Below are 15,505 nucleotides of genomic sequence, written 5' to 3' on the forward strand. Positions count from 1 at the left end.
TCCACTCTACCTGGAGTCTGCAGGGTGGTCTCAGGAACCCCTGGCAAATCCCCTGCTTGCTCTTAGAGAAAACTTAGGATGTCAGTATGGGTCTTTTTAAAGTCAGAGAGAGGCTGTTGGAGGATCCTCCAGCCGGGGAGAAGTCTTTAATTACTGGGTTCCTGGCGGATGTGAGTTTGACCTTGTGTTGATCACCTAGAGACTTCTGATATCTTACTCATTTGAGGGAATTTCTAACTTTAAAAACAAAATCAAATAAAAGAACTTGTGCTTATGCTTGGTATTGTATTCCTAAGGATAAAAATTCTTGCTATGAACAGAGTTCTGATTGTCTTAAGTTGTTTGAGAATCAGAAGAATGAATCCATTTCTTAGAGGAGCTAAAAACAAGTGCTTAAAAAAAAAAACAGAAAACAAAAAGCCCCTATTAGCTTATCACTTTCAAATGAAATAAACATTCTGTAAGATAAGAAAGCAGGAAGATGTGTGGAGTCCTGCGCTCGGCGAAGCCATGGGGTGGGGGGGCGGGGAGGGGGGAGAGGCGCTGACGTACAGGTAACTGCGCCGCTGCCCGGTGTGCGGTGCCCCCTGTCCGCTCCCGCTTCTGTTTCTTCACAGCAAGCACATGGGAAATACGGGCAAGGCGAGCTCCAGTCCCCCGCCCGCGCTCCTGCCAGGTCTCCGCGTGAGTCTCTGGCGTCCTGCCCCAGCCGGGCCAGCTCGGGACACCCCGTGGATCTGGGGGCTCTTAGGGGCCTTGCGAACCCGGCGGGCCGAGGCCGTCTTCCCCTGGACCCGGCCGTTCCTGTTGGCTGCAGGCGCAGACCGCGAGCTCGAGGACGCTGGTGTCCAGTTTCCCTTGACCTTGAGGACCCGGGAAGGTCGTATGAGCCATGGCTATGACTAGCGTCAGATTGCCCAGCAGCGTTTTAAGAAAGCCAGATGCCTGGATTGGGCTCTGCAGAGCGCTACGAGGGACACCTTCACATAAACACTGTGCTTCCTGGAATCGATACTTATATTTGTCTAGTACCAAGTTAAATGCTTCAAATTATAAAACACTTTTGCATAACATTTTCTCACTGAGACTCTCAGGGCTTTTAATATCTCAAGAATATATTTTCCCATTTTCCATAAGACTCAAAAGTAATGTAAGCTCTAAAAAATCCACTAAAAAGACTCTGCAAAAAGTGGAAGATGAAGGGGACTCTGATGAAGACAGTGAGCATCATGAGATGAGTGAGCCGGAAGAGGAGCCAGAGGACGACCCCAGTGCGGTCAGAGAGCATAGGGACCTGGGCAAAGTAGTGCAGTCTTTCCGATATGATGTTACCCTGAAGACGGGCCTGGATATCGGGAGAAACAAAGTGGAAGATGCATTCTACAAAGGTGAACTCAGGCTGAACGGGGAAAAATTATGGAAGAAAAGCAGAACGGTGAAAGTGGGAGATACATTGGATCTTCTAATTGGAGAGGATAGAGAAGCAGAAACAGAGACAGTGATGAGGATTCTCCTGGAAAAAGTGTTTGAAGACCAGCAGTGAGAAATACAGAGTGGTGTTACGGCGGTGGCAAAAGTTAAAATTGCCTAAAAAAGTACGCTCAAATAAATGGATTGCTTTTTAGCGATAAAGCTGCTTTCTAGTGGTGGAGGAAGGGGCCAGGTTAAAAAGAGGACGTTTTTATTAAAATAAGGTTCTCCTACCAAAAAAAAAAAAGCAAGCAAGCAGGAAGATATGCTCCCCGATGACTGTATAGCACCAGAGTGTGCCAGCGGCATTGTGCAGACATACTCAGCAAAGTGCTCTTTTGTCTTTCAGCGTTCTTAGATTCTTCAACTCTGCAACTGTTTTTTGACCTGTATCATTCCATCCCTCCTTCGTTTTCACCTCTGGTGAGTCAGGACCACAATTTCTATTTCTAGAACGTAGCAATGGTGAATGAGCCTTATGTTCATTTTGTTGTACAAAATCATAAAAGTAAAGCATAGAAATACTAGGGTTAGTTATCTAGGCTTTTGAGATAAAGCTTGTCACCTAAAGGTTCTCACAGTAAAGTCTTAATTCCTTCTAAATTGTTCCTGGGAATTCCTTGGCGGTCCAGTGGTTAGGAATTCACGCTTTCACTGCAGGGACCCAGGTTCAGTCCCTGGTTGGGGAACTAAGATCCCACAAGCCGCACAGTGCGGCCAAAAATAATTGTTCCTGTCATTAATGACAGATTGCTGCAGATATCAAGCTCTTTCGGTCTCCCTTTGTATCTGACTTTATACTATACCTCAAATTGACACAGGCTAGAATGTGGGGAATTCACCTTATATTGTCTATTTGAAGATTGTCAAGACTTAAGAAAATTTCTGAAAATCCCTCAAGCATATGTTACATAAATGCTAAATGGAAGCTGTATTGGGAAGGCATATTTGCATACTTATCCTGAATAACATTTGAAACCTCTTGGGAATGCTGCATTTCTCCTTTAAAGCAATAATTAACCTCCTCAAATCTCAAAATTCAGGTCCTAAAAGGCGTTGGTCTGATATTTCAGATTGTTGGTATAAAATACCATTGTACAAAACATGCAGAGAAAATACAGTAAAGTAAATGGGTGTTTCGCATAGTTTTTCTGCAGTAGACTACTTTCCTGGTAGTAGTACTTTTCCAAATTAATGTGGACCTTCACTTTAGCAGAAACATGAGTTCGTGTTTTTTGTATCGTTAAGTTTACTTCAGGAGAAGGTAACACACTTAAGAAGGGTAATTAATGAAAGGACTGTTTGTAAAGGGGTGGGCAAAATTAAGGGAATCCAACAAGGGGTGGTGATGTACGCCCCCTGGGGCTAGCAATAGTGGGGAGCCTCAAGGGGCAAGGGAAAGAAACCCTGGAGAGAGCTGAAGCTGGGACTTAGGGGAGGGCTGTTCACCAGAGGTAGAGAAACTCTGCCAACCATGGCCCAGCTGGGGATGGGGAGGGGGCTCCTCTTTCTTCCTGCCCTTGATCTCCTGCTGGTACTTTCCAGTGGTTGAAGCCAATGAGAAGCAAGAAGGCAAGGGAACTTGGCTGTTGTTAGTCAACAGAGGTCAGCCTCCCAGGGAGCAGAACAGGGAGGAGAAGGGCAGAAAATAGATCTGGAGGGGCAAACAGAATATAAATATCTAGCACAGTGGGGAAAGGGGAAAATGTTTTCATTATAAAACCTGTTTTCTTTAGGGCACAGATTGACTTGGTTATTTCATTATAGCACTACAGAGCAAAGGCTGATCAGCCAAAAGGCCTTAATAAAAACAGAAAAAAAAACTAAATCTAAAGCATTATTTAAACTATGAATTGCTTGGTATTTTCAAGCTTTAAATATATATCTTAAACACAAATCAAAGAAGCCATCAGGGTGGTCAAAGAATAAAACGTAGATGAATTTCCAAACTATGGATTTAACTAGTTGTTACAATCAACCTGGATCTGATGCTCTTTTTATTTTTCTTTTAATAAAGCTGTTTCAGATATCCTAAGCTACATCCCCCTTGATCGTTTTTTTATATCATTATAATGGTAGCAGGGGTTGAAACAACAGCATTAGTGCCATATGTAAAGAAGAATATTTACAGCAGGGGAAAGGGTAATGAAAATAGCTATACAGTCTTTTTGATCATTTGTGTTTGGGTTGTGCCCTGCTTTAGGTATTATCCTGCTTAGTACAGATTGCCTCAGTTAGAAGATCCCTGTTTAACAATGCAGAGAGGGCCAAGTTTCTCTCTCACCTTGTTGATGGTGTTAAACGAATACTGGAAAACCCACAGGTAAGATTTTTGAGAATGTATTTTTATTTGTGTGTGTATATGTGTGTATGATTAGTATATGCCTATCTGTTACGGCTCCAAAGAAAAATCAATCTAGAGGTCACACTTAGCAGAAATCATAGAAAACAGTTCAGTCTGTTTAAATCTTCAGAAGATTTAAGTGAATCTTAATTTTTGTAGATTTAAATAATACCCAGAAGAGGAGCTTGTATCCTCTAGCTTCAGGAATGTAGGAATTGTGGGAAGGGATCCCCTTTGGTTGTTGTTGTTGTTCATTTTTATTGGAGTATAGTTGATTTACAATGTTGTGTTAGTTTCAGGTGTACAGCAGAGTGAATCAGTTATACATATACATATATCCACTCTTTTTTTTTAGATTCTTTTCCCACATAGTCCATTACAAGGTATTGAGTAGAGTTCCCTGTGCTATACAGCAAGTTCTTATTACCTATTTTATATATAGTAGTGTGTATGTATCAATCCCAGTCTCCCAATTTATCCCTCCCCCTCTTATCCCCTGGTAACCATAAGTTTGTTTTCTACATCCGTGACTTTACTTCTGTTTTGTAAGTAAGTTCATTTGTACCCTTTTTTTTAGATTCCACATGTAAGCGGTATCATACAATATTTGTCTTTCCTTGTCTGACTTTACTTCACTCAGTATGACAATCTCTAGGTCCACCCATGTTGCTGCAAATGGCATTATTTTAGGGAAGGGATCACTTTGAAGGAAAACAAGGACAGAGCTAGTCATTTTTCCCAAAGAAACTAAGAATCTAAAATTTGTTTTTTGTTTTCATTTCCATTTTTTTGAATGTACATTATTTACCTAAGTATATAGGGCTACATTTAGGTGGGAGGGGAGTTATTTCTCGTTCAAATATTTATTCCATAACTCAGTTGCCCTTTTTGTCTTTTTCAGTCCCAGAGACTCAGCTAACACCTCCTTTTTTTACGTATTTCTTCTTCACACTAGAAAATACCATAAAAACAGTTCACTTTTAAATATACTCTGTTCTCTCCCTCTTTTTAAAAATTCATTTATTCTATCAACAAATTGTATGGAGCCGCCTACCATGTGCCAGGGACTCAGTGGCAGCAAAACAAAACCTGCCCTCCTTCTCTAATAGAGGAGGACATATGTAAGGAAACAAGTATGCTGGTGTAGTGTGCAAACAGATGAAAAGTGTTTGATATAAGTATATAATAAAATACATAAACACACTAATATAGGAGTATGTTTATTGTAGCAAAGATGATATAATATATGAAATATTTGTGTAACTTTGCTACTGTAGTTTAGTTGTGCTTAATGACAGATTTGACAGATGTGAAAATAAAAATCTCATTACTTTTCATTTGATTGGTGGGAAGCAAACAGACCAGTCACATCTTAGATCGTGCCCGTTTTCTGCCATTAATCAACTTTACAGCCCTGGGCAAGTAGTGTTGTCCTCCTGGGCTTCTGTTTCAGACTTTTCCAATTGAGACTAATAACCCCATCTCACAGGATGATTATTATGGACAGATGAGATAATAGATGTAATAATCCCTTTTAAAAGTGACTTTTTAAAAAAATGCTTTTAAACATTATACAAATGTGTCATTCTGAATGATGACCTGCAGCAGATTCCCCCCTCTCCTCATGCCATCCCAGATGTCATTCGGGAAGAAGTATAATGAACCACATTTTACATTTTATTTTCCTCCCTGTGCTGTCACCAGAGTTTATCAGACCCAAACAATTACCATGAGTTTTGCAGACTACTGGCCCGATTGAAGAGTAACTATCAACTGGGAGAACTAGTAAAGGTGGAAAACTACCCTGAGGTCATCCGATTGATAGCTAACTTCACAGTGACCAGCCTACAGGTTTGTCTTTAATTGCTTGTCCTTTTCTTCCTAAACATTGGAACCTCTTCTCTTACTCACTGGTTTTATTTAACCTTGTAAGAATTTTTTTTTCCCTTGGCAGAAGTGAATGTAAGTATAGGGCAACCCTGCACAGAGTGCTTACTATTGCAGCCTACTCATTCACATTACAGAAGTTCAAGGAGTGTGGTTAGAGGAGCATAAGGGAACTGCAAGAGTAATATTTAGATTCAAGACTGGGAGAATTCCCTTGTAGTCCCCCAAAAAAGGCAAGATTGCAACAGGGAGCTGGGCAGAAGAGTGAAGAGAGACTCAGCGCCCTCTCTTTCTTAGTCACGTGTAGGCAGTGGTTCTCACAGGCGACGGCTTGCATCAAAATCATCTGGGGAGCTTGATGAGAAATGCAGGTGCTTGGGTCCTACCCCCATAATTTCTGGCTCACTAGGTCCAGGGTGGAGCCTTGGCGTCTCTGTTGCTAACAAGCTCTCCACGAGATGCTCGTGCTACTGATGTTTGAGAGCCAGTTACTCAGCCAGCTCAAAACAGCTCTTGTCATTGGATGTTTAATCTCTGAAATACCACTAAACACATTAGACTAGTTGCCATGCACAGAACAAAGCCCATCAAAGTTTATCCTCATTCTCTCGCTCTCTTTTTTTTTTTTTTTAAGAAAACTCTTTATCCTTTGTGTCAGATGGCATGGGACTAATGTATTATGTACAAAAATGAGAACTGTGCCTCCTATTCTCTTGGTTTTCCTTAGCATTGGGAATTTGCCCCAAATAGCGTGCACTATCTCCTGAGCCTGTGGCAGCGGCTGGCAGCCTCCGTGCCATACGTGAAAGCCACAGAGCCCCACATGCTGGAGACTTACACTCCTGAGGTCACCAAAGCCTACATCACATCCCGTTTGGAATCTGTGCACATCATACTGAGGTAAGGAAACTGGGCCAGCCTCCCTCTTTCCCCACAGGTATCCTGGCATCCGACTTGCCAGAGATCAGACACCCAGTTGGCAAAAGCGTACTTGATATGAGTCATATCGGAGCTAACACCATAATGGGCATTTTTTTCACGTTAGCACAATAGCTGAGGAGAGCATAAAGTCCAAAAGAAGAGTTTTTCTCTTTAATATCCTATTCATGTCCCTACTTCACCAACCACAGCAGTATCTTTGAATACAAAGTATATCAGTATAATGTTTGTCCTTGCCAGTGATTTCCTTTAAACATGAGAGAAGCATTTATAAGCTATAGATGACAACAATTATGATGTGTAAAATATAGGTGCTTAATGTGAACTTATAAAGAAATGAGTAGATAAATAAGCTACACAATGCAGAGCTTACTAGAAGATGTAAGAATTCCAGGCAGCCGATCACTGACTGCATTATACTGACACATGGTTTCTGTCTTCCTTGACTACTAACTGGACCAGAAGTCTATAGTAAAGAAATGTCAGACCCTTTAGAAATGACCTATGTAAAATGGAGTTATTCTAGGGACTTCCCTGGCGGGGAATGGTTTAAGACTCTGAGCTTCCTGCGGGGGGCATGGGTTCGATCCCTGGTCAGGGAACTGAGATCCCACCTGCTGCATGGCGTGGCCAAAAAAAAAAAAGAATGAGGCTATTCTTTGTGTAGGGACTTATCTTGTATACTTTTTTCATTGGCTATTTCTCAGGGGAATTTACTTGGACTCTGAAGGTTTGGGGTGTTTTGGGGTTTTTTTAACTCAGATTCTTAATTTGCTCAGAATCAAATACTTTTTTTTTTTTTTTTTTTGCGGTACGTGGGCCTCTCACTGTTTTGGCCTCTCCCGTTGCGGAGCACAGGCTCCGGATGCGCAGGCTCAGCGGCCATGGCTCACGGGCCCAGCCGCTCCGCGGCATGTGGGATCTTCCCGGACCGGGGCACGAACCCACGTCCCCTGCATCGGCAGGCGGACTCTCAACCACTGCACCACCAGGGAAGCCCTATAGTCATTTTTTTTTAATTCTACTTCGTTTGACTATTCATAATATTTATACATTTTGCTACAGGAATATTGTATTTGACATGCCACAGCCCAGGGAGGGTTCGTATTACATGGTAGAAGCATCATAGTGCCTCCCTAAAATCTGAAGATTTCTGAATTCCAAAACACATGTGGTCACAATGGCCTCACACAAGGGACAGGTTACTTGTAGTCACAAAGTTTACTTAGTCAGGAACAAACAAGAGGCTGAGAACCAAGAGCTTTTAGGGGTGAGAAGCATAGGACTGAGAGGATCATGGCAGACAAATGTTAAGCAACTGGGAATTGGAAGACTGGACACCAATGGGCAGAGCATACCTACAGGAGACTGATGCTAGGTTGAGACACCTTCCTTCCTTGGTAAAAAGTGGGGTTGGGATCTGGGCCTCTACAACGGCACGGGGTGGATAAATGGAGAAGGAGAACTGCTGCGACAGAGAAATCAGTAGGCATATTTTAAGAGAGCGCCTTCCTTCTTCCCTTGGGAGTAGAGATGGACTGGAAGATCCCCTGGAGGATACAGGTCTGGTCCAGCAGCAGTTGGACCAGCTGTCTACAATCGGGCGCTGTGAATATGAGAAGACGTGTGCACTCCTCGTGCAGTTGTTTGACCAGTCTGCCCAGTCCTATCAGGAGCTGCTCCAGAGTGCCAGCGCCAGCCCCATGGACATTGCAGTGCAGGAGGGTGAGTGGACAGTGGACTGGGCCTGGCAGAAGGTGCTGTCAGCACGCTTTCGCTCGTTGCTACCTCTCTTTCACCCTTCCCCCCAGAATTCTTCCATCATCAGTTAGCTCCATACACACAAAAGAATATTTGATAATAAATGCCACAGGGAACTAGGGAGGAGCACCTGAAATCATACCTGCAGCGGGTATGTTTAACTTTAAGAAAGTACTGCACTGTAAAAATAACGACCCTGTCTGATAGGGGAGCCTTGGTCATCTAATGAATTTCGCCCTTGGCATCACCCTTACCGGAGCAGAGGAGTAGCTATTCTCTGGAAGAAAAGTTAAACTTTATGACTTTTTCAGTTTCTTGAGATTAAGGAAGCTCATAGTAAGAAATGAACCTCACAGTGTGGAATTTCTTCATGAAATGATCACTGGTGGTGACACTAATGGGTCTTCTTCCTGTTGCAGGAAGGCTGACATGGCTGGTTTATATCATTGGTGCAGTGATTGGTGGCCGGGTCTCTTTTGCCAGCACTGATGAGCAAGATGCTATGGACGGTGAGCTTGTCTGTCGGTAAGTGCTCCCATGGAGGCTTCCTATTTCACTGCTATGACCCTCCCACCCCCTTTTGGGTCGTGAGACCAGGGAACTTGACATGCTTCTGTTAGTGCATTTCTCCCCATTTATAGAATATAAATATAATCTAAGCTGATTGACCATGAAGAACTCTTACAAGTTCAAATTCAAACCTTTTATTAAGTACAGCAACAACCATGCCTGCAGTCCTTACTAAAAAACCATCTGCAGTAATTCAGCAAAGGAAATGATGGATATAGAATTAAGCATATTGGATACAGAGTGGAGAGTAGCTTTTAGTTCTGTTTAAGTGCAGCATCTCAGAGTTAATGAAATGTGGACTGCTTTTGCCTTACCAGAGTAAGTCTAATAGGAAGCTGTGGGTCTTCAACTATCCCCAAAAATGGAATTACAGAATTTCTACAGCCTTTCAAATCTCTTGACCATACACTTTCCCTCATACAGGATCTCAAGTTACTTCGTGTCTGTGATTCTAATCTTACTAAAAACCTGTAAATGAGCATTTAGTGATTTCTGAAACTTTACTTAACATAGAAATAAAAAGGCAGGACTTTTTAATAGCCTGCAGAGGTTCTCAAACCTTTTCTTCAGGACTCTTTACCTTCTTAAAAAGTATGGAGGCCCTCAAAGAGCTTCTGTTTATGTAAGCTATATCTATCGATACTTATTGTATTAGAAAGTAAAACTGAGAAGTTTTTAAAATATTTATGAATTTGTTTAAAAATAACAATAAGCCCATTTCATGTCAACATATGTTTTTTCGTTGTTGTTTTATTTTTTGTTGTTGTTGTTTGTTTCTATTGTGTGTGTTACGCGGGCCTCTCACTGTTGTGGCCTCTCCCGTTGCGGAGCACAGGCTCTGGACGCGCAGGCTCAGCGGCCATGGCTCACGGGCCCAGCCGCTCCACGGCATGTGGGATCTTCCTGGACCGGGGCACGAACCCACGTCCCCTGCATCGGCAGGCAGACTCTCAACCACTATGCCACCAGGGAAGCCCCATAATGTTGTTTTTAATAACTATTTTTTCAGAAGAAGTGAATGAGAAAACTGGCTTTGTTTTAATGTCTGGCATAGTAGAAGTCAGCTGGATTCTCCTTTCTGCTTCTGCATTCAGTCTGTTGTGGTATCACATGTCTTACAGCCTCTGGAAAACCTCACTGCAGCCCTCATGTGAGAATGCGAGTGAAAGGGCAAATAATGTTTTAGTATTTTTATGAAAGTGGTTTTGTTACCTTGCAGAGAACTGCTACCCTGAAGGGTTCTAAACTTTCAGATGCTCTCCTTAGAGATAAACACATTTTAACATGATGCCTTAGAATTTATTGGTCCCCAGACATTTCAATCCATAATTTTTATTCTTATTCTGAAAATCCCCATTGGTCTCTTTCCACCCCCACTTTATCTGTCAGATGCCTATCTGCCCTTAGGTGCCTTAATCCTGACTAAAGTCTCCACGGCATATCACACTGGCATTTTTTGAAGAGTTGATCAAAGATTTAATAAAGATGAAATCCAATACCTTTCTGATTCTGTAGCCTGCTGTGATACTGTGTGTCATAATATAGATTGAGTTTAGACAGTGTCTCATATACTGGTTCTCAACTTGAGTGTTCCAACACGATGAATGAGTCCAATTCACTCATGATGTCACAAATAGTTTGTTACCTATTTTCACTATCAAAATGCCAAGTGACTCACTTGTAATCGCATCATTCTTATTCATCCCAGCATTCCAGTATGCTTTCTTTTGAGGGGATGGGTGCAGGGAAGAGGGATGAAGTCACAGGTAGCATATCTGCTCTTGGTCCCTGGAAGTGTCACCTGCCTGTGAACATCGTCCTTCATGTGTCTCCTTTCCTTTTATGGCTCCATGAGAAAAAAGATTGAGAGCCACTGGTATTTAGTCCAATTGACCTCATTTTATAAATGAGGAAGTGGGGCTCAGAAAATAAATTGCTTTACCCAGGGTCTCACAGAAGTTTCAAGGATGACCATAACCCTGGTACTAGTGTTTTTTCCACTATTTTTAAGCAATTATGAGTTCTGCCTCCATCTACAGTCTCGGGCGACTGGAAGTTTTAAACATGTAACCGGTCCTTCATACTCCTTGGCTGAGGTTCCTGTAGGTCAGAAATGGAGAATTTTGTTCCCTCAGTGGAGCTTAGAGCCTGCAGAGAATGCCTTTCCAATAGGATGGGTGAGGAGAGGGGACGTGTGCCTACTTCAGGGGAGGTTGGTTTTCTGCAGTGACCAGGATATCCTGCTGTTGAGAGAATCATTGCTCTTCCACCTCTAGGGTGCTCCAGCTGATGAACCTAACAGACTCTCGCTTGGCTCAGGCGGGTAACGAGAAACTAGAATTGGCCATGCTGAGCTTTTTTGAACAGTTTCGTAAGATCTACATTGGGGACCAGGTGCAGAAATCCTCTAAGGTAACAGACTCTCAGTTGGCTCCATTTAGTTCTCACTTCTGGTTGTGGCATTTCTGATTAAGAGAAATGACAGAGAGCAGTTTAGATACAATCTCCAGATTTCATGTATCAGGATAAACCAAATAGCTCCTCTCGGTCTGTAGAATTTGGGGAGACTCATCAAAAAATTGGGTCCATTTTTCTAGTACTTCATGTGCTTAATAAATGACCAGTCAAAACATCTGTTGGTCTCCCCCAAATTGGCAATTCTCAGTCTCTGTACATGAGTTGATGTTCAGAACAACAAAAGGTTTTGACAGTCTTTTTGTAATTTCAGGGTTGAAGATAACTCAGCATCTATCCAGTATTTAGTAATACTTAGAAACTAGCTCATTCCTTCAGTAAAGACTTCCCCAGCATTGTTGTCCATTTTCTTCTTATATCTTAGGCTCCTGAATGAGGACAAAACAATACTGGGATATGATTTTTCTAATCCATATTTTCTGGTTACTTTCTCTTCCCTAAACACACCACCAGCTGTACCGCCGACTCTCAGAAGTTCTGGGCTTGAATGATGAGACCATGGTCTTAAGCGTCTTCATAGGAAAAATGTAAGTGTTTTGGCTTGCCATCAGCAAGAGTCCCTTGCAATCCTGTTGCAACTGTAAAATGTGATCTTGGCATTGTGCTGCCAGTGCCTTGGTATTCCGGCATTGATCGTTTGCGTCAGAAAATTGTGCATTTGAGTGTGTGACAAGCTGTGCTTAGAGATATGGCCCGGCCCCAGAGCATTCCAGGCTTGTACAGGCAAGGATTTCATTTTGTTCACACGGAATCTCATCTACAGCCTCTGGAATCACGGGTGAAGCCCTGCCATGGCATTAGCAAAACAGACCTTCCTCCCCAGCGATTGGTGCTCAGCTCCTCACCAGATCACCCTGCTGCCAGGATGCCCAGAGTGGGCTTTCACTTTCTGGCACTGATTTCCACTAGGTGTGCCCCCAGGAGCAGAGCCCCCCTCTAAAACAAGGCTTACTCCTCTCAAGAAGCATAACACCCTTCGAGAGTCTTGAATCTCCAAAATCTAGTGCTATTGTTTGGATTGTCATCAAAGTTGGACCTCCTGATTGGCCCTTTTTTATTTTTTGTTTGTTTGTTTGTTTGTTTTTTAAGTTATGCCCCTTTGTTTACATTTCCCCCTTTTTAGGAGCTCAATTTATCAAAGCACACATTAGGAGCCAAATAAATATATTACCCAGGGCTGTGTGCAATGTGACGTTTTGCCTCCTTCCAACCATCCCAATCCTAAACACTCGTATCCATGAGCTGGTTAATCACTTAAGATGAAAAAAGCAAAGGGGGTCTAAAGGACTCTGCCAGCCAAGAACCCAGAAGCAAGGGCTACTAGAATTCTGCAGCTGACAGTGGATGGTGCAGGTGCAGAATTGCATACGTCTGCATGTTATCACTGCCGCAGAAATCTCTTACCCTTGCTGCAGAAATCAGCCCTGGAGTGCCCCAGAATTCCAAGGGCCTGGGTATGGGCCAGTGTAGCTTTGGAACCAAGTAGTGAAGATTATCTGAAGGATAATTTTTCTAGTCAACCAAATGTAAGTACGGAGATTTTATACCCATTTTTTGTGGTTGTGATGTCTGTGAAGTGGTGATGCAGATGTGTGGTGACTCTTGATGGATGATTTTCTTCTTCTCCCAACTCTCAAAGATACCAGGCACATCAAAAGTGTCTCCTGCTTTTTTTTTCTTTTTGTCCTCCAGCATCACCAACCTGAAGTACTGGGGCCGTTGTGAACCAATCACCTCCAAGACACTACAGCTTCTCAATGACCTCTCCATTGGATATCCTTTTCTAAGCTGGCTTCTGGGCGAAACAGGAACTGTGGAGTGCCACAGTCTTAGAGATCATGGCCTCCTCCATTTCTCTTTTAATTTAGCTGTATGTGTACTTAAGTATCTTCCATTCTCATAGGAACCAAAGACAATACCCAAACAGAATCCAGGAATAATTCCAGACCCTAAAAAATGAGCCAACAGACAAGCTAATAGTCTACCACAGATTAATTCCTGTCTATCTCTAAGATCCAGAAATACCCAACAGGTCTGTCTGATAGGTACACACTCTTTGTAAACAAGGTTTTAGCATAGGTGGCAGCAAAGTCCATCTGAATTTTTCTATCAGCTTATAGGTGGAAGCTGCCTGATTACAAACTTTGCAATAAAAGTAGCCACTACACTTCCTCTTGACTTGGACTCAGTCTGCTGTAAAGGTTGAATTGCTCTAAGACAGCCTTTCACAACCAGGGGTCTGCAAGAGAAGTAAACCCTATAAAAATGATCTGAGTGACTTTTTTCTCAGTTCTCCCAAAGATCGTACATAGCTAGTCTCATTCTAAATGCATAGGAGAGAGGTTAATTCACCACACAGTGGATGCCTGACGTGGGCTTTAGGGCTTAATTCTCTCTTAGAAGCCCCATTGAGAAAAGCTACTCTAGGATATCATGATTCTTGGGGGAAACTGCTGAGTTTTATCTCTTTTCTTACAGATAGGACTTTGGTATGGGTATTCTCTCACTAATCAGTTAAATTCTGCTTAAAAGAGAACACCTGTTTTTCCCATTTGGCAGTGCCATACTCAAATGGTTAAGAAAAATAAGATAGCTGGGTATGGAATTCATAGTACTCTAACCTAGAAAGTGCGCATCCTGCATTAAAGATTCTTCGTTTGCCTCACACTTTCCTTGACCCTCTTCCTTTGTCTTTACATACAGTAGTGTAAGGAAACTGGTGAAGCTGAGTGCGGTACAGTTCATGCTGAACAATCACACGGTGAGTGGTTGAGCCCCTCGTCCTGGTTCTGCTCTCCAGCCACACACACACACACACTCTCAGCAAACAAGGGAGATGTTTAAGTTGAGCTGTTCCGCGCTGCTGCCGCCAAAGGCTGTGCCCTGACTCCTGTCACACTGCCAGGTTACACTTACTGTCGTGAGAGCTGCTGTTTGGGATCCAGATAACCTGAGTTATGGTGAAGTCACCGACTGTTACTCATATGGAGATAAGTTAGTTGTAGGTAACAATAACAACAGTTTTTTTAAAAAAATTTTAATACCCCTTACACCCTTAAGGAATGATAATAGAGCCATTAGCTTGAAAGGGCTCAGTAATTCTGAAATTACTGGCTTGCATTCTACCTCTGACCCATGTTTTTATCTTTTTAACTTGTTTTCTTTTTTTCAATAGAGCGAGCACTTTTCATTTTTGGGTATTAACAATCAGTCCAACCTGACAGACATGCGGTGTCGAACTACCTTCTACACAGCACTTGGGCGTCTCCTCATGGTGGATTTAGGTACTGCAATAAGTCCTAGAGGCTCATGAAGTAATCTGGCATGGTTCTAAATTTTCACTTGAGGCTAGAAAACTAGATGTGGGGGAGGTCTTTTTTGTTGTTTCAACAGTAACAAAACTAGCTGAAATGACAGTCTGATTTCACCAAGAACAGATCATGCTATCATGGTCCCTGTAACTGGAAGAGAAAAACAGTATGAGTCTGAAGTTTTCATTTGATGTGCAGTGGTTCTAAAATTCTATTCATAATTCTCATCTATAAAATAAGGGAATTGAGAATTCCTAAATGCATCTTGTTAGCCAGATAATCCTCTCCTCCCACACTGAGGTGCAACCCACCTGAGCCGGCCAGCACTCCTCAGTACCCACTTCACTGGCACATGTGAACCAGGAGAGCTTAAGCACCTTTCTGGCTCTGGTTGTGATATTAGCAGTTTGGGCTCAACTTATAAACTGAAGCTTAATAGTATCATAATTTTTTAGCTATTTAAATTTAATCCTACTAAAATTACATTATAAAACCTTCTATATTTACGAAAGATTACTTAAAAAAACAAAAAGAAAGGTATAAAAAGAAGGGCCTCTCCACAAGCGCCTGAATGAAGTTCAAGTCTCATCTAGTTCTCATACCCCAGCCTCAGTCCTTTCTCAACTGACTATAGTTCTCAATTAAGGAAACATAAGCAACATAGTACGTTGTACACATCAGAATCTCCGATATTGAATCTCAGTATTGAAAAAATTGGGGCATCCCCAGACTAGATGATTTCTGCCGT

The 15,505-nt window shown here is 42.3% G+C and overlaps 1 protein-coding gene and 1 pseudogene across 2 annotated transcripts in view; both read left to right on the plus strand.

Moving 5' to 3' along the window:
- XPO7 (exportin 7) overlaps positions 1-15,505 on the plus strand; it is a 38,683-nt gene that overhangs the window by 9,653 nt on the left and 13,525 nt on the right. For both annotated transcript variants that reach the window (XM_060015116.1, XM_060015117.1), the window contains exons 8-18: positions 1,820-1,893; positions 3,674-3,793; positions 5,519-5,665; positions 6,429-6,601; positions 8,172-8,365; positions 8,821-8,926; positions 11,248-11,383; positions 11,900-11,973; positions 13,139-13,219; positions 14,144-14,207; positions 14,622-14,730. In XM_060015116.1, the coding sequence (XP_059871099.1) occupies positions 1,820-1,893; positions 3,674-3,793; positions 5,519-5,665; positions 6,429-6,601; positions 8,172-8,365; positions 8,821-8,926; positions 11,248-11,383; positions 11,900-11,973; positions 13,139-13,219; positions 14,144-14,207; positions 14,622-14,730 (1,278 nt within the window). The remainder of the gene's footprint in view (positions 1-1,819; positions 1,894-3,673; positions 3,794-5,518; positions 5,666-6,428; positions 6,602-8,171; positions 8,366-8,820; positions 8,927-11,247; positions 11,384-11,899; positions 11,974-13,138; positions 13,220-14,143; positions 14,208-14,621; positions 14,731-15,505) is intronic.
- On the plus strand, positions 9-1,793 carry LOC132427530 (mitochondrial transcription rescue factor 1 pseudogene; annotated as a pseudogene).

Source organism: Delphinus delphis, chromosome 6, assembly GCF_949987515.2.
Source record: "Delphinus delphis chromosome 6, mDelDel1.2, whole genome shotgun sequence".
Classification (NCBI taxonomy): domain Eukaryota; kingdom Metazoa; phylum Chordata; class Mammalia; order Artiodactyla; family Delphinidae; genus Delphinus; species Delphinus delphis.